Here is a 27,948-nt window from a genome sequence, read left to right on the forward strand (position 1 = left end):
TAATCTTCAGGTCCATCCATGTTGCTGCAAATGGTATTGTTTCATTCTTTTTTAAGGTTGAGTAATATTCCATTGTATATATGTACCACATCTTCTTTATCCATTCATCTGTAGATGGACATTTAGGTTGCTTCCATATCCTGGCTACTGTAAATTGTGCTGCTACGAACACTGGGGCACCTGTATCTTTTTGAATTAGAAAATAATCTTCTTTGGGTGTGTTTGTGTGGTAGTATGAGTGTGTGTATGTGTCTGAGCTGTGATGTGAAATATATTTCTTACTATGTACCACAGTCAAATAAGTGTCCAAAAATATGTGTCTCCACAGATGTGGAGACACTTTAATACTGTGAGGATGGTATTAGTACCTACTTCATAGGGTTGTTGCTAAATGTTATTAAATGTTAAACAGCTAAAGTACTTGAACCAACACCTGCACAAAGTGAGCAACTGTTATAGGTTGACAACTATTACTAGTTGTTAGCTATTGTAGGTCCTGGTGATAGTGCCCCTCTGTTTCCGTATACGTGAGTAGTGTTCTTTTGGTACAGACTCTAGCTCCATTTGTCCACTATTAGTGCCTTCTTCTACAATAAAAAATAAAGGCCTTTCTAGATCAGTGGTTTTCAGAATATGGAACAATAAACAGTGGGGAGAGGAGTCTGAAATGAGACAACTAACTTTTGATTTATCCAGGAACATAAAAACAAACAAAATAATCTATGTTTTATCATCATCACTGCCACCACCATCATAATCCCTTAAGAAACAAGAAAACTTAAATACAAATAAAACAGGAAAAAAATCGCCGAACAAAGTTAACCAGATACATTAAAATTTATGAAAATCTTGTATTTTACTTGTATTTCCTTAGAGCAGAGTGAAACATATTCTTAGATCAGAGTCAGTTCAAGAAGCCACAGTTCAGATCCACATTCTTGCCTAGTCCCTGGACTCTTTCTAAAACTTCAAAGCATATGCTCAACTTCTATGAGATTCTGAGCCTATTTCTGGAGGATCTGATCACATATACCATATCTGCTTATATATATGCACTTACTTATACATTTACTTATGTCGATATGTTAAAGGCGCCTCAAGTCAGAGCTTCTATATACCATCAGCTACTTGTGAGTTGCTGGAGAAAAACAAATATTTAAGTACTTCCAATTTTCAGCTTCACTTTTGCATGTGGACAGTCTGTGAATATGGGTTAATAATCTGTGCCATTAACTTTCTATGAACAGTGGCACCAAAAGTTCTCTTGGTGGTGTAGCAAGAGACAAGCGATATGAAATGACCTATACGTTCTGAACAGATCTCCCAGAAACCTGAGCACTGGTGATGTTACAGCTCAGCTCCCTCAACCTGCTATACTGCATACTTCCCCAGCTAGATGAATCTAATCGGTGTTCCCAGGGCATTCTCGGTAGGTGAGCTGAGAAACTCATTAAGGAACATTTCAATGATAAGTTCTAATTCTCCTGAGAGCGTGTGCATTAAAGAAAATATTGAACCTAAGGAAAAGGAGGGGTATTAATTATACCTGCTGCTGTGTAACCAGTCACCCCAATACTTACTGACTTAAGGCAACAAACATTTATTTTGTCACATATTCTGCGGGTTAGAAATCTGGACACAGCATAACTGGGTCCTCGGGCTCAGGGTCTCTTACATCAACTGCTACAGCCAGGATGGCAACTGGGAAAGTCTCGCCTTACGTCTCAAATGGGGGATGGTCTTCCAAGCTCATTATATGGTTGTTGGCAAGGCACAACTTCCATGGCTGTTGAAATGAGGGCCTCAGTTCTTTCCTGGCTGTCAGCGGGAGGCCTCAGATCCTTTGCCCCGTGTGCCTCTTCACAGCATAACTCACAACCTAGGAGCTAACTTCCCTCAGAGCAAGCAAGGGAGAGACAGTGAGACAGAACCCCCAAGGCAGATGCCAGCGTTGTTACGTAACCTCATCTCAGAAATGAACATCAGCGCCTTTGTCTATTTTATCTGTTAGAAATGAGTCACTAGGTTTGGCTGAAACGCACAGGGAAGGGAGTGCTCGAGAGCGTGAATCCAGGAGGTGAGGACCACTCAGTCATGTTAGAGGCTCTGCCACAAGAGATTAGAAGGCAGCATCTAATCCAATCCTAAATTTCTCAACATTAGAAATCAGTGAAGTCAAGTTATAAGGAAACTGTACAAGCATACTAAAAGTGGGACTATTTCTTTTCTGTTTTGTTCCTATTGCATCCCAGTTCTAAGGAAAGTGCCTGGCACATAACTAAATGAAGTAATGTGTGGAGGACATACCAAGCCAAGGCCCCTGTCTGGGCCTCCCTTTATTCATCGTCAGAATTCATCTTCAGCCCCATCTTCAGGGGCTTGGAGTACGTAATTCCTATTCTATGATTCCTCCAGCTCTGGGCACTGGAGGAGACGAAGTTTCACATATTACGGGGACTGCCACATCTTCTACTTAGTATACTGATATTATCCAATGTAAAGCAAACCTCACAGTACGGACAAATAGACTTAAATGGAGCCTTGGGTTGGAAAAAATAATATTACCCACCGGCACAAGTGAATATTAAGAAAATGACAGAACTGTCACTTTTTTATTCCTTCTGCAGTTCCATTTAAGTGCATAAAATATTCTGATCCAATTAGATTTGACAAAGCCCACCAGAAACAAATAAACGTATCAGGAAGACAATGAAGGTTTATTCCACTGCTGTTAATAACACGCCTCAGCATAAGTCTTTATTTTACATTTACATATTGTTTCTTTATGAAGTGCTCTCTAATTAGGAAACTATTCACTATTCGAAAACAATTCTGGAAATAAACTGATTTTAGAGCCAGATCTTTGAACCTTTATATCAGAAGGTGTTAAACCAAATTTTTTTTTAAAAAAAAAGAATGAAGCATTTCAATTTTACTACTCTTGCTAAAATATTAATAGTGCTTTTAATAGTAAGATTTTAGTAAGAGCAATTTTCTACTTTTAACACAATAAATTATTTAAAATGTTTCTTTCCTCTTTAGCAGACTCTTAACATCTATTTTGTATGCTTTATAATATTCCTAAATAACAGTATGGTAGTCCATATGTAATTTATATATTATATATATACACATATACAAATATATATATATGTATAGCCACAAGCATATACTGATATATCTTACCTACATATATAGAGAAAGAGAAAGAGAGAGGAGAAATTGAGAATGCTAAAACATACTTCTACTCTTTGGGATTTCTAGTATAAAGTCTTTATAAACCATCCTCTTACCTGGAATAATAAAAACCAAATGGCCTAACTGGCTTTCCTGTTGCTCTTGTCACCTATAACTCAGCCTCAGTCTCCAAACCACCGAGAGAAACCAGATCATATCACTTCCCTACTTAAAAACCTTACATGACTTCCCACTGTACTTTGAAGGAAGTACAAACTCTTCCTCCCAGGGCCCAAGATTCACTGGCAGACCACTGACCTTGTCACCTGTCCTTCTGTCTCCTGTTCACCTTCCACTATCCCAGTGGCTCCTTTCAGCTCTCAGGACACAGCAGGGTCCCCTCTCCTTAAGAGTGCTCTCTGTTGCTTTCCGTTCCTTCTATCAAGTCTGTTCTGTCCCCAGATTAGTATGCCTGGCTCCTTTTCACCCCTGTGCCAAGTCAACTGTCACCTCCTCAGAGAGGTTTGCCTTCCAATCCAAAATATCCCTCGGTATCAGATCACCCTATTTTACCTTCCATACAGCACCTATGGTAGCTCTTTATTTATCTGCTGCTTTACTGCTGTCTCCTGCACTTGAATGCTGTGTTCCCAACGAGCAGAAATCTACTCCCTCCTGTTCAAGGTTGAACCCTCAGTATTTAGAATCCTGCATGAAACACAGTAGACATTCAATGCATGTATATATTGAGTGAATGGATGAATCAATGAATATTGATTCATTGTCATGAATGAATCATAAGTCATATCATTAATTTTCTTATTGCTCATTTCCTTATTTAAGAAATGGGAGGGGCTCCCCTGGTGGTGCAGTGGTTGAGAATCTGCCTGCCTCTGCAGGGGACACGGGTTCGAGTCCTGGTCTGGGAGGATCCCACATGCCGCGGAGCAACTAGGCCCGTGAGCCACAACTACTGAGCCTGCGCGTCTGGAGCCTGTGCTCCGCAACAAGAGAGGCCGCGATAGTGAGAGGCCCGCGCACCGCGATGAAGAGTGGCCCCCGCTTGCCACAACTGGAGAAAGCCCTCGCACAGAAACGAAGACCCAACACAGCATAAATAAATTAATTAATTAATAAACTCCTACCCCCAACATCTTAAAAAAAAAAAAAGAAAGAAATGGGAATTCAAGAAACACATACCTTTAACTTTGTTGGGAACACAGAATGAGCTGATTTAAGTAAATTTTCCATGGGAAGGCTGACACACACTATGTATACAATAGATGTTGGTTCCTCCCCTTTTCTCCCCAAGGGATGCGTAATTTGCTTAAAGACGCATATTTGAAAAATCATCCTAAGACACAACAGAGCACATGAATCCTCAGAATCAGAGGAACCACAACCTTGACCTTTTCCCAGAGCATTTCTGACAGCTTGTTGGTTAACCTCTCACTAGTAAAGGCTGCTCATCCTGCCACTTTTCCCACTTAAACACCTACAAAAACCTCTAACCCTACATGAACTTTCTACCAGAAAATAATCCAGTCACCCTAATTTAGTCTAGAGGGTCTTTACATTGGACTGTACTGTTGGCCTGTACATGGCATAGTCTCCTTGAAAGCCCCCAGCCTCTCTGATCACTGGCTTTCTCCCAAATCAGGAGGCGCTTCACGACGGTCTGACTAAGAACATGCTGGTCCCTGCTGGTACTGTCTTCCTTCAAGACCGAACTCACATATAGACAGTCAATGACCTTTCCCAGTTCCCCCAGGTCGAGTCAGATTGCTGGTACCACCCATCATGGGAATTGGTCACCCGCATATCAATTTCTCCTCCCCTTTGCAGTTAAACAAGGTGGCAAATACCTTTCCTTGGAAGCAATCAAGTGACAGATTCTTTGTCAAGAGCAGCGTCTATGCCACTGAGACACACTTAATCAAACTCACCGGGTTCACAGGACTGCCATGGTGTGAAATACTAATTTCTAATTAGCAAAATGCTTTGACCTCTGATGTGCATCCACACCCTCAGTGCTTTCTGCAGCTCACAGCAGGGCGGTCTGCACAGCTGCAGCAGACGCTGGGCCCAGTTGCACTGAGAATCTTGCCTCCAAATTCTCTAAGAGCCTCGCGTAGGCAGCTTGTGGGGTCAATAGCCCCGTTAACAGATGTGACTCCTTTTCTCTCCCTGACACAGCTTCCTGATACTAAATCATATTGAGGGCTCAGTCACGGTGATAACAATTATTCTGAATCCTTCAAACAACCCTGCTAGCTGGTTATTATTCTCCCTTTCTCAACCGAGGAATCTGAGGTCCAGAGAGGCCATAGAAGTTGCTCAAGGCCTTGTAGCCATTATTTGACAAATCTAGGATTCAAATCTGAGTCCATCTTACGAGCTGCCTACCATATGCATCAAATCAAAGGATGACTTTGAACTTGCTTTGACAAGTATAAACATGGACGCGTCCCAGCATGTAGCCCGATGCCCTCACTCACACGCGCCTGCACAGCTCCCATTTCCGTAACCATTCTGGACTCTAATATAAACACTTCTGTTTTAAAATGTGTCGCCTTTTAACAATGTGTTTTTAAATTTCCATAGGTAAGCACTCACTTGACTGTTGTATTAATTATATGCAGCTCAGTCTTAGAGCCCTTTGATAAATAAGGGTTATGAGCCATTGTTTCTCAAAGTGTGGTCTGCAGCTCATCTACCTCAGAGTTACCTCTAGCACAGAATAATGCTGTTCCCAGTGAATCAGAATTTCGGAGGTGGGGGGCGGCCTTCTGTAATCTCCATCTCATCTCTCATCCCATTCATTCAGCCCCAGCAGCATTCGGGGTGATGTGAACGTCGGGCAAAGATTGGATCTCTAAGCTCTACATTTAACATCTCCTATCCCCGACTAACAGTTAAGTCTGTAATACTCACAATGAATTCCTACTCCCAGAGCGCAAGCAAGGGAAGAAAAATAACCTTTAGTGACCATCATTTTGCTAGGTAGCTCTTTAGTTAACCTTGCAACACACTGCTGAGTTGACTATTACGGGGCCAATTTCATACTTCGAAGTTCAGAGCTGTGAAGTCATTATTAACACAGCTCTAAACCCAAAGGCCAATTTAATTCCAACTGCTTTGAGGTTTGCTTATATATAACTCACTTTCTCTTCTATTAGCGGGGAGGTTGGTCCTTCCGTTTTCCATACACCACTCCTTGTGACTTCTGTTATGTTGCTCGAAATGTGCATTTTCACCAGCTGGAACCTGGGAAACACGTTGCAGGGGCAGGAGAACAACCCAATTCTGCTACCTTGAGGGGTCTGGCTGAGTTTTGCATACTTGGTTTTCATTTCTGCCACTTAGGTAGGTAATTCCGGGCATCTGTGCTACCCAGTTAGCCTCTGTGATGGATGACACTGTCTACCCCACTTCCTCTGTGATTCCCAACAGCTCTGACAACCAAGCTCTGCACACGGGAGACCTTCAGTAAACGCTCTTGACTAATGATGGCATCTGTGTCTGACAAGCCCAGTAGCCATTGTGTACTGCAAATGAACGGGCTGGGTCCAAACTAAGAAAAGCGCCCAGTCCTTTATCCCAGAGGTCTGCTCCTGGGGTCATATACATTTCCCGAGCAGCAAAATAAGGATAAGGGATAGAGTTAGGTAACATTTAGGCGAATCTAAAGATCTTTTCAGCCAATTTTTGTTTTCCTTTTTACCCACAGACAGGCAGTATACAACAGTGGTTAGAGTGCAGAATATGAAACCAGAATTCCTGGGTGTATTTACTACCTCCACTAATTACCTGCATAACCTTGACCAACAGTGTTGTTGGAGACCTTGGGTTCCTCATCTGTAAAATGGGAATAACAGTAGTACCCATCTAATAAGTTATCTGTGACAGTTAAACAAGTTAGCACATAGCATAGTGACGGGCATACAGCAGGTCATCAGAATGTCACCGATGACTAGTTATTGTTGATCAAAGATCTCTTGCGAAGGCCCTATGTGGTAGACACGGAGCCAGCTCCTTTGCAGGGATTATCACAGAAACTCTGTGAAGGAGGTAATTATAGAGGTGTAGTCCGTTATGCACTCATACCTCCTTGGCCCACTCCAGTGGTCCCCTTGTGGAGAGCCCCAGTACACGTCAATTACTCCTCCAACAAGCTGAACATGACATTCTTTGTCATCCTGCCTGATGGTGTTTTCTGGCCACTGGTAGGTGGGAATGCTGGGGAGACAGTGTCCATGGAGCATCCCTCAACCTGTGAGTCGCGGGTGCTATAGGTAAGTCCCCCAGCTTCCTTGCCACGATTCTAAGGATGTCCTAGACACCCTCTCGGAGTCTCCAGTGAGACTTAGCTCCAGGCACCCACAGTGATAACCTGTCTGTAAACACACTCTGTCCTGCCCCCCTTCCCTTTCATTGCCTTCCTCACCTACCCTCTTACGTGTTTGCTTCGATTGTCTCCCCAGTGCTTGCATCCAAACCCTTGTCTCACTATCTGCCTTTGGGGAAGTGGAGACTAGGACAGTACTGCTGTCCCCACTTTACAGGGGGCCGCTGAGGCCCAGAGAGGTTAACTGCATGCCAGAGGCCATACTCTCTTCTCCTCCAAGACGGAATTGTCCTCTGGTCCTTAGCATATGACTTTAATATCATAAAGTCAGGGTTACAGTGCTCTGGGGACATTAAGTAGAATCAGTTGGGAATTAGGGAAGATTGTGCAGAGAGAGTGACATTGGATCTGCTCCTGCAAAGACATATAGGCAACTGCGTGCCTGGGGGAGGCGGGCGGAGACAGGACTGAAAAGCAGTCATATACACAGGAATGACCTTGTGAGCTGTTAAAATATTTACTAAAATCCCCTCACGCGAGTTGGTGAATAGGACTTCCCCCTCCCTCCAGGACTCCCCACTGCTCTGCAACCCCACCCGTCCCCCGGGACACCCTGGGTCTGTCCATGATACAACAACTTATGGGGTAACACAGCAGAATGCTGCCAGGACTCTGGTCCAACAATGGCTGGTGACTCTGACTGATTGGTCCCCAGACTTTACTTGTTACTAAATATTTGCAATAAATATTCTTGGCAAAAGGAGGGGCATGAGCAAAGTTATTTACAGATTAAATCCCATGGTTCTTCCTCTCCCCTTGCTTTTCAAGGTCCCATTCATCACACAGCTAAAAAATAAATGTCTACGTGATACGCTGGCCAAGATAAATTTTTTTTCTTTTCCAAGATAAATGTTTAATGCCATGAGCAATTACCCAGTCAGAACCTTCCCCATAGCATGACAGCTGATGAAACAGAGCCCAGCGCTTAGCTGTGAAGACTTCCACCTAAGATGGCAGAAACATATGGTGTTTCAACAGGTCAGTAACTCCCCAGATTTCCCACCAGTTGGCCTGAAAAACACAAAGCCTGCAAATTCACGGTTACTGAAAAGCGCTCTCAGTGTGAGGTTCGGTGACCTGAGCAAAGGAAAATGACTGCAAGGGAAGTACCAGCACAACAGATTAACAAAGACGGCCAAGTTCATGTTTAAAGTTGGACAGCTGTATTTTTCACATTAAGGAAGTCACCTTTTCTGACACTTCGAACTTGCTCTTTGCTCTTCCGGGTGGAAAAGAACAAAGACTCCTGATTAAAGACTAACACTTCTTTCAGAAGGTAACAACTGGACATCAGAGCCCCCTTTATACCATGCTCTAGCTTAGAAATTGATATGTACCAAAGTCTCCTGAATATATTTGTATGTCATTTCACTTTTTAATTGGAAGATACTGGGCTTTACAGGGAGGAAGGGAAGTTAGCAATCCCATGAGAAATGGCTGCAAGAAGGGGATCCCAAAACAGTCAAATTACATTTCAAAAGGCATCTTTTAGAAAGGAACCTAGGACGATTTTTCTTAGTGGTGATCACAGTGAAGAGGAAGAAAACAGAAATAATAAAGACACACAACTCAGAAACAAACATTCAAAAACAGAGGCAGGCTAACAGCAGCCCCAAAGCTTTGGCCTCTGTGGAGGGTTCCTTCTTAAACAAGTTACCTAACACAGCTAAATCTGTTACCTCTGGCCACATACATGGGGTGCCTTCTGAAAATAACCATCTTGGAGAGTAATCGGTCTTCACTGATTCATTCTGAAAGCCAGCTGGCATCTGCGAGTTAAAAAGGTAAGATGGGGCTTCCCTGGTGCAGCAGTGGTTGAGAGTCCGCCTGCCGATGCAGGGGACACGGGTTCCTGCCCCGGTCCGGGAAGATCCCACATGCCGCGGAGTGGCTGGGCCTGTGAGCCATGGCCGCTGAGCCTGCGCGTCCGGAGCCTGTGCTCCGCAACGGGAGAGGCCACAACAGCGAGAGGCCCGCGTACCGCAAAAAAAAAAAAAAAAAAAAAAAAAAAAAAAGGTAAGATGTCTGAAGTACACACCAGAGTTAAGAAGGGTGGTTAACGCTTCCTTAGTCTCTGTCTGCAGAAGACTTCCTGTCCCCTCTTAGCCCTCTCTCTGGGTGAGGTTAGGCTCTGAGTCTCTGGGGGATGCACTGTTTTGGGAAGGTGGGCATCTTACTAGGTTAAATGCATTTTATAAACGAACTTTACCAAGGTGCTTCTGCCCATTCCAATAATAACCTTTCTAAACTGCAGCAACACAGCTCTCTCAACTAAAGTTGGTTCTGTAAGTCCAACTGGCCCGAGGCAGGGGAACGCAATCAGACTCACAGGTTGCATCAGACCGAAACTTTCCGGACCACCCAGTTCCAGAAACTGACCTGGAGACTTTCCGGACCACCCACTTCCAGAAACTGACCTGGGGAATTTCCACCCGGCCCAGCCTTCCCGCCTTTCGAGGGGCGGGACTAACGGTCCCCCAGGATACCCGAAAAGACCACCAAATAAGGAAAACCCTGCGCTCTCCCGGATTCACCACACCCCTTTCCCTTCTTCCCCTATAAATTCTGACCAAACCGTTGCCCGGGCGCGACTTCTCTGGCCCCTTTCTCTCGGGCCAGTGAACCGCGCCCGGGAGCGTTCCCAAATAAAGCTTGTTTAAGCTCTCCTCTGTTTCTTGGTGCCGTTCCTTACAGGTTCCAGAGAAGACATCCAAGGTTGGAATATTTTACTACTGTGCAATTTCATTTGTAAGCATCAGTTTGGGGCCTAACACTTGCTGGGCCCTGGAGGATCCAGTGCCTCTGAGAACTTCATGGAGGTGGTTAAAGAAACACAGCTGCCGTAGGAGAGGGGCGGTCCCACTCGAGAGGAAAAGGAAAAGAAAAGGATGCAGGGCTTCCCAAGGAAGCTGGAATGAACAAGCCGGGGCCCAGGGGTGGACTATGGCATTTCCAGTACAGATGTGACCAGATACAGAAAGGTCAGGAAGCATGTGACAGGAGCACAGGGTGAGGGGTGAGACAAAGGCCCCCGGGGGAGAAGGCAGAATGGGGGAAGAAGGCCCACCCTGATCTGGAGGAAGGGGAGAGGGGTGGAGATGTTTGGCACCAACAAATAACAGGTCATTTCAGATGTTAAGAAAAGCACTAACAAAAATAAGAGCAGTACTGGCAAACATTTTTGTACCACCATCATCCTAAGCACTTTTTCATGTACTTAATTCTCACAACAGTCCTATGGGAGAGGTACCCCTATGGGTCCCATTTTACAGATAAAGCAAGTGAGGCAAAATAAGTGAGGTGTAGCAAGTTTAGTGGTAGCGCTAGAAAGTGGTGGAGCTTGGGATGTAAAAGGAGGCAGCCTGCCTCCATAGCCCATGCTTTTTAACACTGTGTCACAGTACCTCTTCGTTGATGACCGATGTCAGCAGATACCTGTTAATACTGAACTACTATGTCCTCTCCACTTTTTAGAAAGGAAAATTAAGGCGGAGAAAGCAGATGTGACTGTGGAAAGGTCACACAGAAGAATCACTGGTAATTTGTGTTTACAGATAATCCTCTCAGCCATTTTAGCTTCACTTGTCTGTAAAAACAAAGTTAAATATAGAGCTGGGGCCCATAAAAGAAGGCACTCCCTAAATCTTGAATACTCTATTATCACAGTGCTCACAATACTGGTTGTTCCTAATAAGACGCTTGGCAGTGAAATTTGCAAGGCATCTAGGAAATCTTCAATAGTTTTGCTACAATCTTGCCAGCTAAGGACTACAAAACAGATCAGTTAGTCTTCTGCAGACAGTCCCCTGAAGCGGGATGGTACTCATCTGCGTGACAATAACAGTGATGAGAGAAGAGCTATTGGTCCCACGGCTCCTTGCCAGACTCCTGACATTCTAATCCGGCACTCTTGATTGAATCCTGTAAACTGGCCTTTACAGCCAAGGTGATCTATACTATTTTTAAAAATTAATTAATTTATTTTTGGCTGCGTTGGATCTTCGTTGCTGCGTGCGGGCTTTCTCTAGTTGCGGCGAGCGGGGGCTACCCTTGGTTGCGGTGCGCGGGCTTCTCATTGCGGTGGCTTCTCTTGTTGCAGAGCACGGGCTCTGCGCGCACGGGCTCAGTAGTTGTGGAGCGTGGGCTTAGCTGCTCCACGGCATGTGGGATCTTCCCGGCCCAGGGCTTGAACCCATGTCTCCTGCATTGGCAGGCAGATTCTTAACCACTGCACCACCAGGGAAGCCCGTGATCTATACTTTTAATGGGAAAAAAAATATCAGGAAATAAACGCACAAATCATGTAACTGACTATTTACCAACTTCGATGGGAGCTTCTTACTGAAGCATAAATGATTTCAGGGCAATTTCAAACAGCCACTTACCTTTCCAATGCATATCCATCAATGTGTTAAAGCTCGCTTCCAGAGTGTGATTTCAAACGGCAGGCATCATGTTCCCTGCTAAGATAAAGACCCTCGGGTCCTATTCACTCATTGTGAAGGCTCTGTTGCAATATGGCTGCATGATAAATCAAGAACGCCTTTGTTATTTATGAAAAGTTTTGCCTTCTTGATGTTTTCCCACCGCATCTTTTCGGTCTTCCTTGTTCTCTGCTTGTTACTTCTTCCTCACTGTCATAACTGGGAGGACTGTTAGTAGGCAATTGAAAACGCCCCCTACACCTGAATCGATGAGTGTTTGTTCAGGAGGTTGTAAGGAATGAACACCTGTTGGCCAGAGAGCTTGTCTGAATGGCGGGCGAGACAATTCCAAGACCTGAGACAAAAAGTGTAGCTGGAAGACCACTCCTCCTAGGCTCCCCTCTCTCCATTTTCCGAGAAGGACAGAGATTTCTCGTTGAGCTCCATAATCAATCAAATGAGAGACGGTAACTGTTGGGGTCAGAAACTCCTTGAAGCCACTTTTATTCTTAACAATGGGAAATCAGCTGTGCAGCTGTGTAAGGACCAGCCAGAACGTGTTCCCAGGCATGGGAAACACACTCATGAATTTGTCCTACTGAGGGCGGGATGGGGACGTCGCTCATTCAGATTTACTTTGGAGGGGAGTTTACTACTCTCAACTGCAGGTTTTTTGGAGAAGCTATCTGTAAACAGCATGCTATATCAAATACTGGAAAGTGAAAGATGGCATGAGCAAAACATCCCTAGGAATGGCAGTGCTCACCTGAGAAAACTGGGTGTAGGGTCTTCCAGGTTCAGTAACCTGAAAAATGAACTTTGTTAGACTAAGCCCCCTACTTAGGACAGACCCTGTAATTTAAACAGTGTGATAGCGTCAACTATAGGGCTGACCTGCTTAAGTAATTGGAGTAGTTTAGGATGACATATGCTCAGTGGTTGTGCTATTTTGGTTCTAAAGGTTGGAGGATAGTAGAAAAGGGAGATAAGTTTGACTTTTCATCTTGGCCTATGACATTTGACCAAGAATGAACCCTGAATGTGGGTAAAAGTGATGCCACCAAGTAGCCTGTCACTTTGTGTCCCAGAACTCCACTGAGGATGGCTCTGCACACAGCCGGTTTATCAGAGACTAAAGATTTCTAACTCTGACTACCTGCTCACAACAGCTTGCCTGCAACCACCCAGCTTAACAGGATCAAGGAAAGTAAAACTGTCTGTACTAATGTGATTCTACAATCCAAAGACATTCTTACCCAGGAAGATAAAAGTTACAAATATTTTTCAAGGTTTGTTTTAGGAACTTCCTGAAAATCCATCCATTTGAACAATGTATCACCCCATTCTCAAAAAAAAAAAAAAAAAAAAAAAAAAAAAGAAAACATTTCCATCAGGGTAAATAGCTCATTTTCAGGACCAATAATCGCTCAACTGGGCTAAGTCCCCTCATCAAACAAGAGTTTCGCAAAAAGACTTGCTTCAAAACCCTCCTTGCTGGATCCACCGATTCTAAACTGTACTATCACACACTTTGCCCAATTCTGATCAAATCTCCCCCATTAAAAAAAGTCCCTGACTCCAGACAGCCAAACTGTAAAAATATTTGCCCTTGTCCTCCCTCTCCTGAGACTCTACCAAGACTTTCAAGATGGTAGCCCCCTTACTACAGTGAACTACAAACGTGACTTTGCAATATCAACAGGCAATTTTGGTAGCCATGTCAGGGCGCTGACAGTCAACAACTTGCAAATTCCAAGCTATTTGCTACAATGTTCTACTGCTCTATGACCTTTGATATAGACCAGAGAACGTCAGAACTGGGTATACACCTAAGAGTGGCATTTCTAGTTCATGTGGCAACTGTATGTTTAACTGTTTCAGAAACTGCCAATGTATTCTTTCTCTGCATTTCTGCTTTGTCATTTAAAGAGAAATAATGCAATGAGAGCGAAATGCTCAGGACTGTGGAGGCTAAAAGAGGAAAACGTTGGAGGTCAACAGAACTCACCCTTGTAGCTTAGCTAAGCCTCCTATGGTATTGGCATCACTTCCTCTTCTGTTAATCTTCAATCCCAACCCCTCACTTGAGAAGGATTCTGTCTACTTATCATGAATTTAGGGTTCTTAATTCAGGGTTCTTCCCCAGACTTTTCCAGGTATGTGATTAGAACATTTATCAAACAGATTAGCTCAATTAGATACTAAAGATGCTTAAGAAAACTGCATACAATTCTTATCTGTTTACACAAATAACGTTAACTCTCAAGGGTGAGACTCAAGGATGTATTTTACAACATGGGGAATATGGGCAATATTTTGCAATAACTATAAACGGAAAGTGACCTCTAAAACTGTACAAAAATATTTAACTAAAATATGACACTGATAGAGGGGTAATAAAATTTTAAAAAATTAAAAAGAAATTTTAAAAAGAATGTTGAGAATGTAATATGGATTTTATAGGCTTCGTCGAAAAGCAAAGTTATGTAGTACAGAACTGTCGTTAACAAAATAATCTGCCCCCCTCTAACCCCTCCCCCCAACAAAGATTTCCACATCTTAATTTCTTGACCTGTCAATATGTTACATTACATGGCAAAAGAGACTTTGCAGGTGGAATAAGGTTACAGACCTTAAAATAAGGAGGTTATCCTGGATTAGCTGGGTGAGCCCCGTGTAATCCCACTGGCCCTTCAGAGCGCAGGAGGAAGGCAGAAGAGTCAGTGAGAGATGCAACTGCAATAGAGGAGACAGGAAGCCTTGGAAGCATGAGAGGGACTCGAGGAATGAACGGCAGCCAATGCATCAAGGTGGCCTGGAGAAGCTGGCAGCAGAGAAACAGAGACCTCAGTCCCACAACCACAAGGAACTAAATACTGCCAAGGACCTGGCAGGAAACACATTCTCCCCTAGAGGCTCCAGAAAGAAACAACCCTGTTGGCACCTTGATTTTAGCCCAGTGGGATCCCTATTGGACCTGTGACCCACAGAACCACAAGATAAGAAATTTGTGGTGTTTTATGCAACCACGTTTCTGGTAATTATTATTTTTTTTTAAAGATTTTTTTTTTTCATGTGGACCATTTTTCAAGTCTTTATTGAATTTGTTACAATACTGCTTCTGTTTTATGGTTTTGGTCTTTTGTCCGTGAGGCATGTGGGATCTTACCTCCCCAACCAGGCATTAAACCTGCACCCCCGGGGCTTCCCTGGTGGCGCAGTGGTTGAGAGTCTGCCTGCCGATGCAGGGGACGTGGGTTCGTGCCCCGGTCCGGGAAGATCCCACATGCCGCGGAGCAGCTAGGCCCGTGAGCCATGGCCGCTGAGCCTGCGTGTCCGGAGCCTGTGCTCTGCAACGGGAGAGGCCACAACAGTGAGAGGCCCGCGTACTGCAAAAAACAAACAACCAACCAACCAAAAACCTGCACCCCCGGAATTGGAAGGCAAAATCTTAACCACTGGACTGCCAGGGAAGTACCTCTGGTAATTATTTACGGCAGCAAGAAATATGACAAGAAGTATGACCATGAATCTCATATGCTTAGTTATATCGGGGAGACTACAGCAATTCATTCTCAAAGCGTCCTGGTGAAGTAGCTGTTTTGCTTGACTTGACTCGATTTTAAATACACAAGGGGACTGAGGTTCAAAGATAGTAAATGATTTGCTTTATCTGAGGAGATAGGACTCAAAACTTGTGCTTTCAATGCTGTCCTACCTTATAAGACTATCTCACGGTGGGTTGAAAACACTTCAAATCTGATTCCTACATTTCCATTTTAACACCATCAGGTCATCCTCAGATTTTTGGCTTCCCAGGGCAAACAGGCAGGGGCTACATAAACTCATCTCTTTCCTTTTCTAATTTTGGAGTGGCAACAACAGGTGAGAATCCCTGTTATAACACTTGAGCTCTCTAAACTCATCCTTATTATTTCTTCCTTCAAATGTATTTTGCCTGAGCCCAAAACACAGTGAGTAATGAAATTCAACAATTTCCCCACAGAGCATAGGCGTATATTAATAAACAAGAAGTGATTTGCTGGAACGCCTACACTGCAAACGAGAAATAATGGGGGTTCAGGCTTCTGTAATGCACATGTTTATGAAACCATATTGATAATTATAAATACTATTCATCTTCCAGACATTCACAGACAGAACACAGTTATACATCATTGGTTACTAGAAGAAATGCTGACAACACAAGGGTGATCTTGGTTTCTTTCATTTTCAGTTTGTTTCAGAATATGTACAAATACACGCCTCCACACAAAAGCATTGTTGACTTCACTAAAGCAGTTCTCTTTTGAGGCTGTATTTATTGACCCTTGTAAAAAAACAGGATTACATACTTACGGCTGTTTTGGTTCACTAACACTATTAGTATATTATTGTTGATTGTTAGAAAACAATTCCCAGAGACCATTTATAAAAAGTCAAGCATACGTGGAAACCAAACTAGTGGAGATAAGTTAGAAACTACTCGAAGTCTAGATGAGGTGCATGAAATGAGATGCCTGCGGGCGTAAGGAATGAGGAGAGGGGGTGGAGTTAGCGGGGTGTCAGGCAGTAAGGGATAGTGGGGTCTGTGGTGACATGGAGAACACACACCGTGTCTGAAGTGGGAAGCCTCTACTTAGATCCAGTTAGCTGTAACTGCATGGGACAAAGGCATATTATTGTCTGATCTTCTGATTTTTCAAAAGAAAAGCCAGAAATATAGTTATGAAATTTCTTGATTCTTAAACTATTAGCAAGGAATTAAGTTTTTAAACACACCTGTTGTTTGTATTCCGTTTGAGATCTCTAGTGTCAAGTTGGCTGACAACTGGAAAGCAGTACATACTCTACTGGATTGGTACACGTCCTGTGTAAAATATCACAGATTTAGAGACGCTGACAAACGGAAATAACGTTTGGCACTCTGGTCTCAGGTTAAATGCCATCTTGTCCGAGAGGCTGTCCTTGTCCTGGTTCACAGACCTAGGAACTGGGCAGGACCATGGTTATAAACCGGAGCCCCACGATCCTAAATCCTTTGTTGTTTTGACTCTTTCTGTAACGCAGCATTAAAACCTAGAGAGGCAGGCAGCGGATGCGACCAGTGTTAATGGTGTGATTATGAATCAATTCACTTTCCCCAACACAAAAGTAACCACTGACTCCGCCGCTCGATCCCTCAAGAATAATAATCCCACTCCGTGTTCTCAAATAGCCACAGATAGGTTTCTAAACCTAAAGATCAACTGGAACAAAATTAAAACCAATTCTTTTATCCCTTTTCCTCCTTTTTTCCTGACTGGCTTTATCATTCAGAGACCAAAAGAGTCTATCTTGCAGTGTGAGCCAGCTTTCAGACCACTTGTAAAATGCTTAAGAAACTTGTCTGGTAAACCAAGGTCTTGAACGGATCCCTGGATCACATGGAATTGCTGACTGCAGTAGAATTCTGGATACGTCTTCTCATCCATTCATGCAACAAGCACTGGGAATTCTGACAAGTCAAAACTGACAAGCCCAGCCCTAAGTAATTTATAACATAATTCAACTGTTTGCTTATCTACTCATCTATTTAATATAAAACAAGCCATTTTTACATGCTAAGTATTACGCTAGGTGCTGCGGTATAAAGAAGAAAAAAGTACAGCTGAGTGCTAGAAACTGACATTTTCAACAGTTACGGATGAGGCGATAAACTAAGGATATTAAATTATTATTACAGTTGCTGTTGTAGCTAACATTTGTTGAATATTTACTATGTGCCAGGCACTGTTTTAAGTATGCTACATACAGTACTACATTTAATTCTAACAATAACCTTATGAAATTGGTACTATTGTAATCCTGCTTTACAGCTAGTAAGTGGCAGAGCTGAGACTCAGATCCATTTAATCACGTTAGCTGCAAACCTGTAGCCCTAAACACTGATAACAAAACTATAAATTATAAGATATGAGCCATTCATTATGATGAACAATAAGGTGATTCCGTAAAAGAAGCCTTCACACTGAAGCTGAAAGAAGCACTAGATTTTGACAACTTACGTATTTTTCTCTTTGTCAACATTGATTATGGCTATCCATTACCCCACATCTCACGCAGTGCATTGAAAATTAGGAGTGTGATTAGACTTCTAAAACATTTTTACTGTTGCAATTATGAAACAATAGAGTGATTAGTAGTTTTATGGGCATGGTAAATAAATCTTGATTTGGGGAGAGATAATTGGATTAAACAGTAATTGCTGCAATCAACCGTACTTTTTATGTCTTTAAACGCCCGTGAAAGCCTAAATTCTAACCGGGGTGAAAGATTCAATATTTAACAAAATCACAACTCTTAAAATTAATTTTTTATCACCTCAGTTTAATGAAATCTGAGAAAATTCTGCTTATTGAGGGTAGGCTGACATTTTATTTCCCCCAATTTGGGCACATTAAAACAATTTGTTTTTTCATTTTGGATTGCTGTAGTGAATGAGATAGTAGATAGCAAAGTTACCACACTTAAAAGTCGCCTTCATTCATTGATAAGGGAACAATCCAGAGGGGCTATAAATGGCTTCCAGTAAAGGTTTCCTAGCTCAAAGGATGTCACCTCCACCTAGTTTCCCTAAGCTTTGCCTCATTTTCCCTGGAGCTCCTGGCTCTGTGGCCTCCAAATGGCTCCCTGGGGCTCCTGAGGGCCACACCCACCTCCAATAGGAGGTGTTGGATTGGCTGGCAGATTTCCAGTGGTTCATCCTGATTGGACAGTTTACTGCCCATCATCACTATGGCCACGGTGATTGGCTTAGGCTAAATCAGGTGTGGCCCCTGGACTTGGGAACTACGCCGGGCAGACCACATGGCTAAAAGAAGCTTGGCGCTCTTCCCAGAGGGAAGAAGTGTGCTGTGGCTGCTTTCTGTAGAAAATGTCTACCATTAAAAAGAGTTCATGCTAATTTTACATGTCTTTATATATTAACAACAACAACAAGCCCAAATGGCTGCTATGTTCCAGATATTAGTTCTAGTAGGTACATGAAACAATAATTAAAACATAAATTCTTTTAGGAGTTTTCAGTCCCTAGGTAGAAAGTCAGTTCAACAGGGAACAAATCACTTATAAAGCCCCCCACACCTCAGAAGATCACAAAGTTGGACTAGCCTACATACGGGCAGATGACAGAGGTGCCAATAAAGGGTAAGTGATATTTATTCAACCTTCCACTTAAGAGAGTGTGCAGTTCACTGTAGGAAGCTGCCCATTAAGAGTAGGTTTTTTTTTTTTTTTTTTAACTTTAATCAACAATTTGGGATTTTAAAGAACATCAGTTATTTGAAAAAAGAACATTTTAAGCGTATCTAAATTTCCTACTAATTGCAAATAACTGAAAGATGACAGAAGTCACCCGTTTCTAATATGCAAAACAGATGTAGAGTTTATTCACATTATAAATTTATAATTTTTTAAACTATCTATGTTTCATTTCTTGTTTTTCCCAAAATAGTCCCCATCCCAATTTTTAAACAGGACTGCATTATTCATTTTAAAATATTTTTTTTCTCTTCTCCATCTTGGGAACTACTACTTATCCTTCAAATTCCAGTTCAAATGTAAGTCAGTGCCTTAAATCAGAACCTATCTAAATGCTGTAAATGCCATTTATCAATTACAGAGCCCTGATCCTATTCTGGAAACTCCAAGGGCAGGGATGTGCCCCTCGTTTCTCCCAGCATCTCCAGGAGCTCCATCCTTTCTGACACCCTGCAGACGAGCAATAGATAGGGTTGCATTATTCCTTTGCCTGCTTCCCTGCCGGGAAAAATGTTTTCTGGAATCTCTGCATCATACTGTACAAACCTGAGAGAATAAATCAGGGTTCTTTCTGTAGGGGTGGTTAAGTGGGAGAGTGAATGGCTTTGCTCTTAAGGATTTCCTTCTGATGAATTCTTGTTGGTGCAGAAATATTGTAGTAGCAAACCACGTGGTCATGTGTTAGCCTGAGAGGAGACAGGGCCTACAGCTATTACTCCGCCAGTGAGGGCTCAGGGTGCATTCTGTAACAGACAGTGCACTCCTAGGCATCTAAATTCCAGAGGATTGGGTACAGAATGGCAAGCAGTCTGGTCTATAGCCCTGGGATTATAAGACTCTAAAACCTTGACTTCTTAGCTAAGAAACTCACTTGCAATTACTGACCACAGAGAAAGCTCTCCAGGAAATCCCATTTGCTAGAGATGATCTAACTGGGGATTGAAAGAGTACCCCCAAGTCTGTAAATGAGAAGTACAGCTGTCACTTGACATACTTTGTTTTATTTCATTGACTAGGAGAAAGCAAACCTACAAAACTAAGTTTGCCCCAAATTCACTCTCACAGAACTTTTAAGTGAATCAGAATAATTAGAGCAAAAGTAATATCTTGAGCACAGTGATGCTGGAGGGACAGGATACCAGTCACTGGACAGGCTATGGGCTATAGCCCGGGTCTTCAGTGAGAAGGGTGGAGTGCCCTCTGAGCATTGCATTCACCTCCATTTTAGTCTTCTCTTAGTGATTCAAATTGGACTTTACAGTATCGTAAGGAGCCCATAAAAGGCATTAACATGGTAACCTCTTCCCAAGGCCACTTACCACAGTGGCCACCCTCTGAATTGACCCAGCCCTTCACGGGTCTAAAATTGTCCCTGTTCCTGGCTCAGCCATTTGTACCTTTAAGGTGCATGCTATCCTGAGCATCAATTACTGGGTTCAGCTGAGGATTCGTGGTCCTGTCTGCTCTTCCTGCCGTACCACTCTCAGCATGACAAAGTAGAATCAGAAATGTTCCTGTTTACTGCTAAGTCAAGCTTACATCTCTGGTCTAGCTTCCGTAAACAAAAACAAAAGTCCCAAGTATTTATGGTCGGCCCAACTTGCCAGGCAAATGAAACAGGATCTTTTAAATTCGGTGCTATTTAGAGTAGTTAGACTGGCACTGTGTCATTTTCTATGAGGTTTTTCAAGGCCTTGGGTTCTCTGCTATTACAGTTTCTCTCTCTTTCTCTAAGCATTTCAAGGCCCGTTATAGATTAACAAGTTACATTTTTTTTTTTTATAACTATGACCCGAAACTCTTTTCTGAGCTTCAGATTTATATCCGTTTCATTTAGGCTTTCATATATTTGGGAAGACTCAACTGGGATTCTCAATTTTTCTCCTCCCATTCCCAGGAGTCTCCCTAATCTCTTGTTATAGCATCCAAACGGCCTCAAGCTATACACGTGGGATTCACTCTTATTTTTCCTTCAAACCCAGTATTATTTTCCCCTTAATCCCAGTACTGAACCCATCACTAAATTATGTTATTCTTCCTATAAGATATATATGTAATGACAGATGTACATATACATATATACATATATATATGTGTGTGTGTGTGTGTTTCCACTCATTTCATTACATCTCCACCATTACCACACTCTCTAAGCTAGTGGTTCTCAAAGTAAATACCATCAGCATAACACAGGGACTCCTTTGAAAGGCACATATTTGGGCCTCCTTCCACTCCCAGATGTTCTGAATCAGAAACTCTGGGGGTGGGCCCAGCAATATGTGTTTTTACAAGCCTTCCAGGTGGTTATGTTGCACACTGAAGTTTGAGAACCCCTTCACTAAGCCATTCTATTTCAGCTCGACAACTGCAGTGCACTCTTAATTGGTCTTTCCACTCCCATGCTTGCCCTTTGCTATATTACCTTCTCAGTAGACAAAATCATTTTTATTCCTAATTCTGATCCAGTCACTCCCTTGCTTAATACTTCTCTATGGCTTTGAAACGCACTCAGAATAAAATTTTAGAAATATTTACCATGGCCTGCAAGGGACTGCCTGCTCCGGCTCCTACCTACTGCCCTAACTTCTCCCCGTCCCCTCCCTTAGCTATACCATGGAGTGTCCGCCTGCTGACCTGCTCCGTGGATCACTCTTTCTTCCCCCATCATCTGCTCTTCATCCAATAGGCCCCTCTCCACCTCCATTATTCCTTCTCCCACCCTGCCTCTTACCACACTTGGGAATTTTCACACAAATATCCCTTGTTTACCATGTAACTCTGCCCTAGATGTTCAATTATGTGCAAACAGGGACCATGTTTATTTCGATTTCCACTGTGTACATACTGCCTCCCACAATGCTTATCACATGACAGGTGCTTTCAAACAAACAAAAAACCCTGCTTGTTGAATGGCTAATAAGATACAATTCGTATAAAGCTTAAAATACAAACCAAACAGAATAATCTTCCTGTCAGCTCACTGGGATGGTGATACAGATACAAGCAGAGCCACGCAGGACAACGTACAAAGGAGGTAAACATCCTGTCATGGCTTCATCAATCCCCCCTTTATGCACAATCCTTCCTTCTAAAAATCATGACCCAAGCTCTACTGCCCCCAAGACATCAATTTTGCATTCTACTCTCAAAAAGCCCTGATCTCAATCATTTCCAAAGTGCCTCCTAAGGTGTACACCAATAAAGGCTAATGGCATAATTTCCAGGTTTGGAAGAGACATTAGAAGGACTTTTCTGGGATAGGGCCTGTGATGCTTCTTTGTATGTGTCAACTTGTTGAGGCCACGGGGGTGCCCCAGTATTTGGTTATACGTTATACAGGGTCTGTCTGTGAGGGAGTTTCTGGATGAGATACACATTTGACTTGGTGACCGAGTAAAGCAGTTGCTCACCAGTGTATGTGTGCCTCAGATAACCTGAGGGGCTGAGCAGAATTAAAGTCTGAATATGAGAGAATCCTCTTTCTCTCTGCCTATCTTTGAGCTGGGACATCGGTCTTCTGCTGCCTTCACACTCAGACTCGAGCCATTAACTCTCCTGGGTCTCCAGCTTGCCAAGTGCAGATCTTGGAACTTCTCAGCCTTCATAAGAATTGTGAGCCAATTTCTTATAATCAATCTATCTAGCTAGCTAGCTAGCTATCTTATTGGTTCTGTTTCTCTGGAGAACACATAATAATGCAGGGCCCTGCTGGACACAAGAAAATCGTGTTTGTGTATATTACTATTTCAAAGTAGATCTGTGGACCTTGGCAAGCCCTACCTGATTTATAAGCCTTACCCAATATGCCTGTCCACAATATCCCTGGTGAATGTCATACTCAAGCTTGATGCCACATCAAAGGACCTGCTGTAGAACTTCTTGAAGTGTAAATGGTCCAGCACATCTCAGCAGAAGAGCTCCTGCTGCACGCCTACTGCTCTGACTTCTGCCATCACCCCCGGGCTCCAGGACCTCAGCCACCAGGCTCAGGCCTGGCCTATTTAAGTTCCCTCCCAGGAGGGGAAGACAAGCAGGGGATGCATGGTGTGCTGAGCTCCAGCTGTGCTGGGCCCAGCCAGGGTGGAGGGACCCTAGCCCGTGTGTTCTTTATTCCCTGGGAAGACTGGGTATATTCATTTAAACTAACCATTAATTTCAAACAGGGCATTGTAAGTATTATTAGAAGCACATTATTGAATGTTGAACCCGAAATATTAAAAAAGTGAAAAAAAAAAAAAGGTGGTTGGAAAGCTGTCAGCTAACACCTAGGCAGGCATATTCCAAACAGAACCACTTCAGGGGGATGTAAATGCTAATCACACAAGGCCACTCCATTATGATGGTGCAACGAGACAAAACAAGGTCACTGCCATCATGTGTGAAATTAGACAGAAACAAGGATGCTCTGCAACCACAGAAATAACTCAACACCTCCCTTTTCCAGTTCACATAAGTGTCTACTGTTTTTTTGTTAGTGACAATTCTTGCCCAGCTCTTGTCGTCCCACCTCCTAGATCAAAATCACCAAGACACTGAGTTATCAAATTGTCTCTACCACCTAAGATGACCTAACCCCAAACTGATCCCTGCTTCCTGAAACCTTCTTAGAAACACCCAACTCAGCCCAAACTCTACAGTGAATCCCATCTGAACTCCTACATCCTGAAGAAGCTTTGGTGGCAGGCGCTTGTTTTTCATGCAGCGAGTTAAAGAAACCTAACTGTGTTTGACTACAGATGACTTCCTAATGGGCTCTGACTACTGAACTTTGATATAACCTTGCACAAGGAAGTGCTTGCTCACTCAAGGTCATACTTTACAGAAAGAAAGAGTGGTTATGGAAATTAACACTGATGTTACCCAGAGATTCTCAGTATAAGCCAAAGTGACTCAGTAAAAAAAAACAAAAAACAAAACAAAACCAAAAAAACACCAGCAAATAAGGAAGGAAGGAAGGACAGAAGGGAAAGATAATTTGACCAAGATTAAGATCTCCTCAAAGTATTAAGGTATGAGCTGGTAACTTGTCTGTAAAGCAATCAGAGCCTCAGATTAAACGAGATGATTCACACAGTTGCCGAGTATAACGTCAGGCATGAATTCCACACACATTTCCTATCCGCGCCATCATCACTGCTACCATTGCTGCATTATTATTGGTCATCAGTCCCTGCTGATGCCCGTAACAAGTTGAATGTTCACTTGCGGATGCTCACAAACGTACAGACAAGAAACGTCTGCCTCAGGGAGCATATTACAAGCCTGTTCATTCATCACAAAAGCAAAGGAAGAGGAACAAGCAAAACTCACATTGAGCTGCAGTTCATCTGTCCACTGTCCGATCAGGCGGTAACCAGGGTTGCTGGTGTTTGTGGTCTGGTACTGGAAGATGTCGTAACGCCCAGGGGCGTCCCCATTCTTGTTAAACATGACTGGGGTGCCTGCGCTGCCTGGAAGACAAGACAAAGACAGATTTTAGAGTTAAACGAGTTTCCTTCTATCTCTTGCTTCCCGGGTAATGGTCTGGAGACCTGGTGATGAGCAAGGTAGCTAGGAGGTAGCCTTGCTGTTTAATAGGTTCCACCAAGATGCCCCCACCATTCATGATGGTCTGTGAATGCTAATTATGGAAAGTGGGAAGACAACCTGTTTCCCCCTTTGAACAGCTCAATTTTTTAATATCTTAAAATATTTTATTCTACTTTGTCCTCTCTTTTAAGGAATAACAATCAAATGCGCTATTTTCAAGAGAAAATATTAAGCTTTGTTGTTGTTATTATTATTTTAGTGTCCATCAATCACTAAATTGTGGTCAATAAAGAATCATTTCAAGAAATAATAAATACATTTAAAAGATGAACTACAAGAGAATCAATAAACAAGCTCAAAAGTTCACTTACATACATAGTTGAATACTCATTGCATTTAAAAAATATTTCTGGCTGATTATTTCTAATTTGCTTTAAACGATAACCAGTCTTAAATGCTTAGCAGTTCGCCTGGTGAATGCTTCATAACAACGGATTCTTGCTCAATTTTCTATTTGGGTCTTATTTAAAATGTCTATCTTAAGATAAAACCAATGTTTTGGCACAATTAGACACTGAAGTCAATTTAAAAAGACGAATGCATGTTTTGAAGAAAATATATAATTCAAAGTTGGATATGAGTGAAAAGTCTCTTAACCTTAATCGTGTGGAACAAGTGGCAAACCATATACAAAGAATGGCAGATGTGAGTTTTGTTTACTTTCAGCAATACAGCAGTTACAAAAGAATCACCAAAAGTTTTTCACTGAGTGGTATTTCTCTGTTGATCTTTAAGAAACAGGAAAAATACCACTGGCTTCAGCATATGTGACTACTGTCTGCTCTTCCTATAAGTCAATACTAGATCAATATTCCCAGCAGAAAACAGTGTATTTCCTGTCATTTACAAGGAAGTTTACAGATCAATTACAGGCTGAAACAGAATCATGAGAAGAGAAGACCATTTTGCTGTTTTTAGGGGAGGGATGGGGTAAGTCTTAGGTAATGAGCATGAAGCACTTTTGATAATTCTTATTAAAAATGTCAGCTTCTGATGGTGGCAGAACTCTGCATCTGGCTAGCAGTCATTAGCTTCTGCAGAATTTGGGCCAATGTAGTATTTGCATTGATGATATGGATGAAAGAAGAACTAAGGCGTGTTAACTGGACAGGAGAGAGAACGCTTGCAACAGTAGAAAAGGGTGTCTACACTAAGGAAGCAGGCATGACACTGAGAGTGATCCCACACAAACGATCACTCAACACAAGAATGAAGTTAAAAAAAAAGGGGCCCGAAAGAGGGACAATATATTGGGTGACAAGAGGCATATGAAGTTGCAATCCTGGGTTGAAAGTTACCCCTGCCGGAAGAGAGGGTCCAGCATGTAGGCAGGATACAGGGGCAGCTAAAAAAAACTCCACACTATCTTACAAGTGTCAGGCACAGACTTTTATGACACTTCTGCCTATTTAAAAAAAAAAAAAAATCAGAGCTTGTGGTAGGTTGCAAAATGGTTCCCCAGGTAGGTCTAAGTCCTAACCCCCAGAACCTATGAATGTCATCACACTTGGCAAAGAGATTTTGCAGGTATGATTAAATGAAGGGTCATGAGATGGGAGAGATTATCCTGGATAAGGTAGGTGGGCCCAGTATAATCACAATGGCCCTTACAAGAGGCAGCAGGAGTCAAAGGAGGAAGGAGAAGATGTGAGGCTGAAAACAAGAGGCTAGGGTGATGCAAGGGAGGGGTCCTGAGCCCCGGAAGTGCAGGTGGCCTTTAAAAGCTAGAAAAAGCAGGGGAGCAGATACTCCCCCAGAGCCCCTAAAAGGAACCAGCCCTGCCTTCACCTCAACTAAAGCTCAGAGAGACCTGTATCAGACTTCCAAACTACAGAGCTAGAAGACAATAAATGTGTGTTATTTAAGCTAGCAAATATATGGTAACCTTTTAATGGCAGCAATAGGAAACTAATGCAAACCTGGAGGACACAGAGCAATGAGCTTCCTAATTTCACAGGTGAGGAAGTATACTTAGGTTCAGAGAGGGCAATCATTTGCCTCAGGCCCACTCCGCTCATTAAATGTGAATAGTGCACAATAACTGGTTCTGGAATCCCCTAGAAAGGGTTTAAATTCCAGGTTTACCACTTCCTACATGTGTGATCTGTATCAAATTATTCAGTCTCCCTCTACTTCTGAGTGTCACTAATACCATTGTCATAGGGTAAGAATTAAATGTAACAATGTACACAAGGTGCTTAGTCCCATGCCTTTTACATAATAAATGCTCAATGGATGGCCATAATTTTTTTTTATATAGTTTTCATTTTTATTATTGTTTTCTTTGCTAATATCTCAGGACCAGACCCTGACGCATGCCGTCAGACTCCCAGACCAATGATGTTTTCCAATGCATCAAAGGAGTCTCTCCTAACTGGTATTTAAATTTCTCCCTTGGTGTCAACATTTTAAAAATTTTCCAAACAGCAGGCTAGAATCCACTCTGGGAATGGGCATTCATCCATGAGCAACGCTGAACTTGAATTTGTGGCTGAATCTGTCTGTGGCCAAGGTCACCATTTCAATTTGTTTCTTCTCTGTTTCTCCTAGACACTAACCCCATGGTCCACAAAGACACCCCTTTAAGCCCTCTCTGTAGAGGAATCAACAGAAATGTTTCTTATTATTTTTCAGGAAGACATTAATATTCAGATACCTCTCTTTCACATTGGATACTAGGATTCTTGTTGTGCTTTGCTATAATTCTACAGCTTCTAGTCATTAAGTAATAGGACGTGAGCTTTTCAGAGTCTTTGAGAGGAGGAAGAATATCAGAGGCCTGGGGCTCCAAAGGACCTCAGCCCCCCAGGTAAATATTCACCAGAAAGGTACACACTGCCTCATCTCTCTCTCTCCCTCCCTCCTTACAATCCTTGTGAGGAGAAATGATTCTTGTGTTGCCCTTTCCATTCTCATTAAAGTTCATGCTTAGAAAAAATAAGGCAGAAGAGCTGAATACATTACCTAAGTGATGTGTAACAATGTAGGGTGTGGCTCTGACCTTTTTGATGGATTCTACAACGCAACTGGCATTTTTCAGGCAGTTTT

General features: G+C 42.7%; 1 protein-coding gene across 1 annotated transcript in view; it reads right to left on the reverse strand.

The window, feature by feature from the left end:
• Window positions 1-27,948, reverse strand: part of GRM7 (glutamate metabotropic receptor 7) — a 567,524-nt gene that overhangs the window by 250,751 nt on the left and 288,825 nt on the right. The window contains exon 6 of the mRNA XM_027093810.1: window positions 24,622-24,761. Coding sequence (XP_026949611.1) covers window positions 24,622-24,761 — 140 coding nt within the window. The remainder of the gene's footprint in view (window positions 1-24,621; window positions 24,762-27,948) is intronic.

The sequence above is a fragment of the Aethalodelphis obliquidens genome, unplaced genomic scaffold (assembly GCF_003676395.1).
Source record: "Aethalodelphis obliquidens isolate GAN/ISIS:26980383/991018 unplaced genomic scaffold, ASM367639v1 scaffold86, whole genome shotgun sequence".
Classification (NCBI taxonomy): Eukaryota; Metazoa; Chordata; class Mammalia; order Artiodactyla; family Delphinidae; genus Aethalodelphis; species Aethalodelphis obliquidens.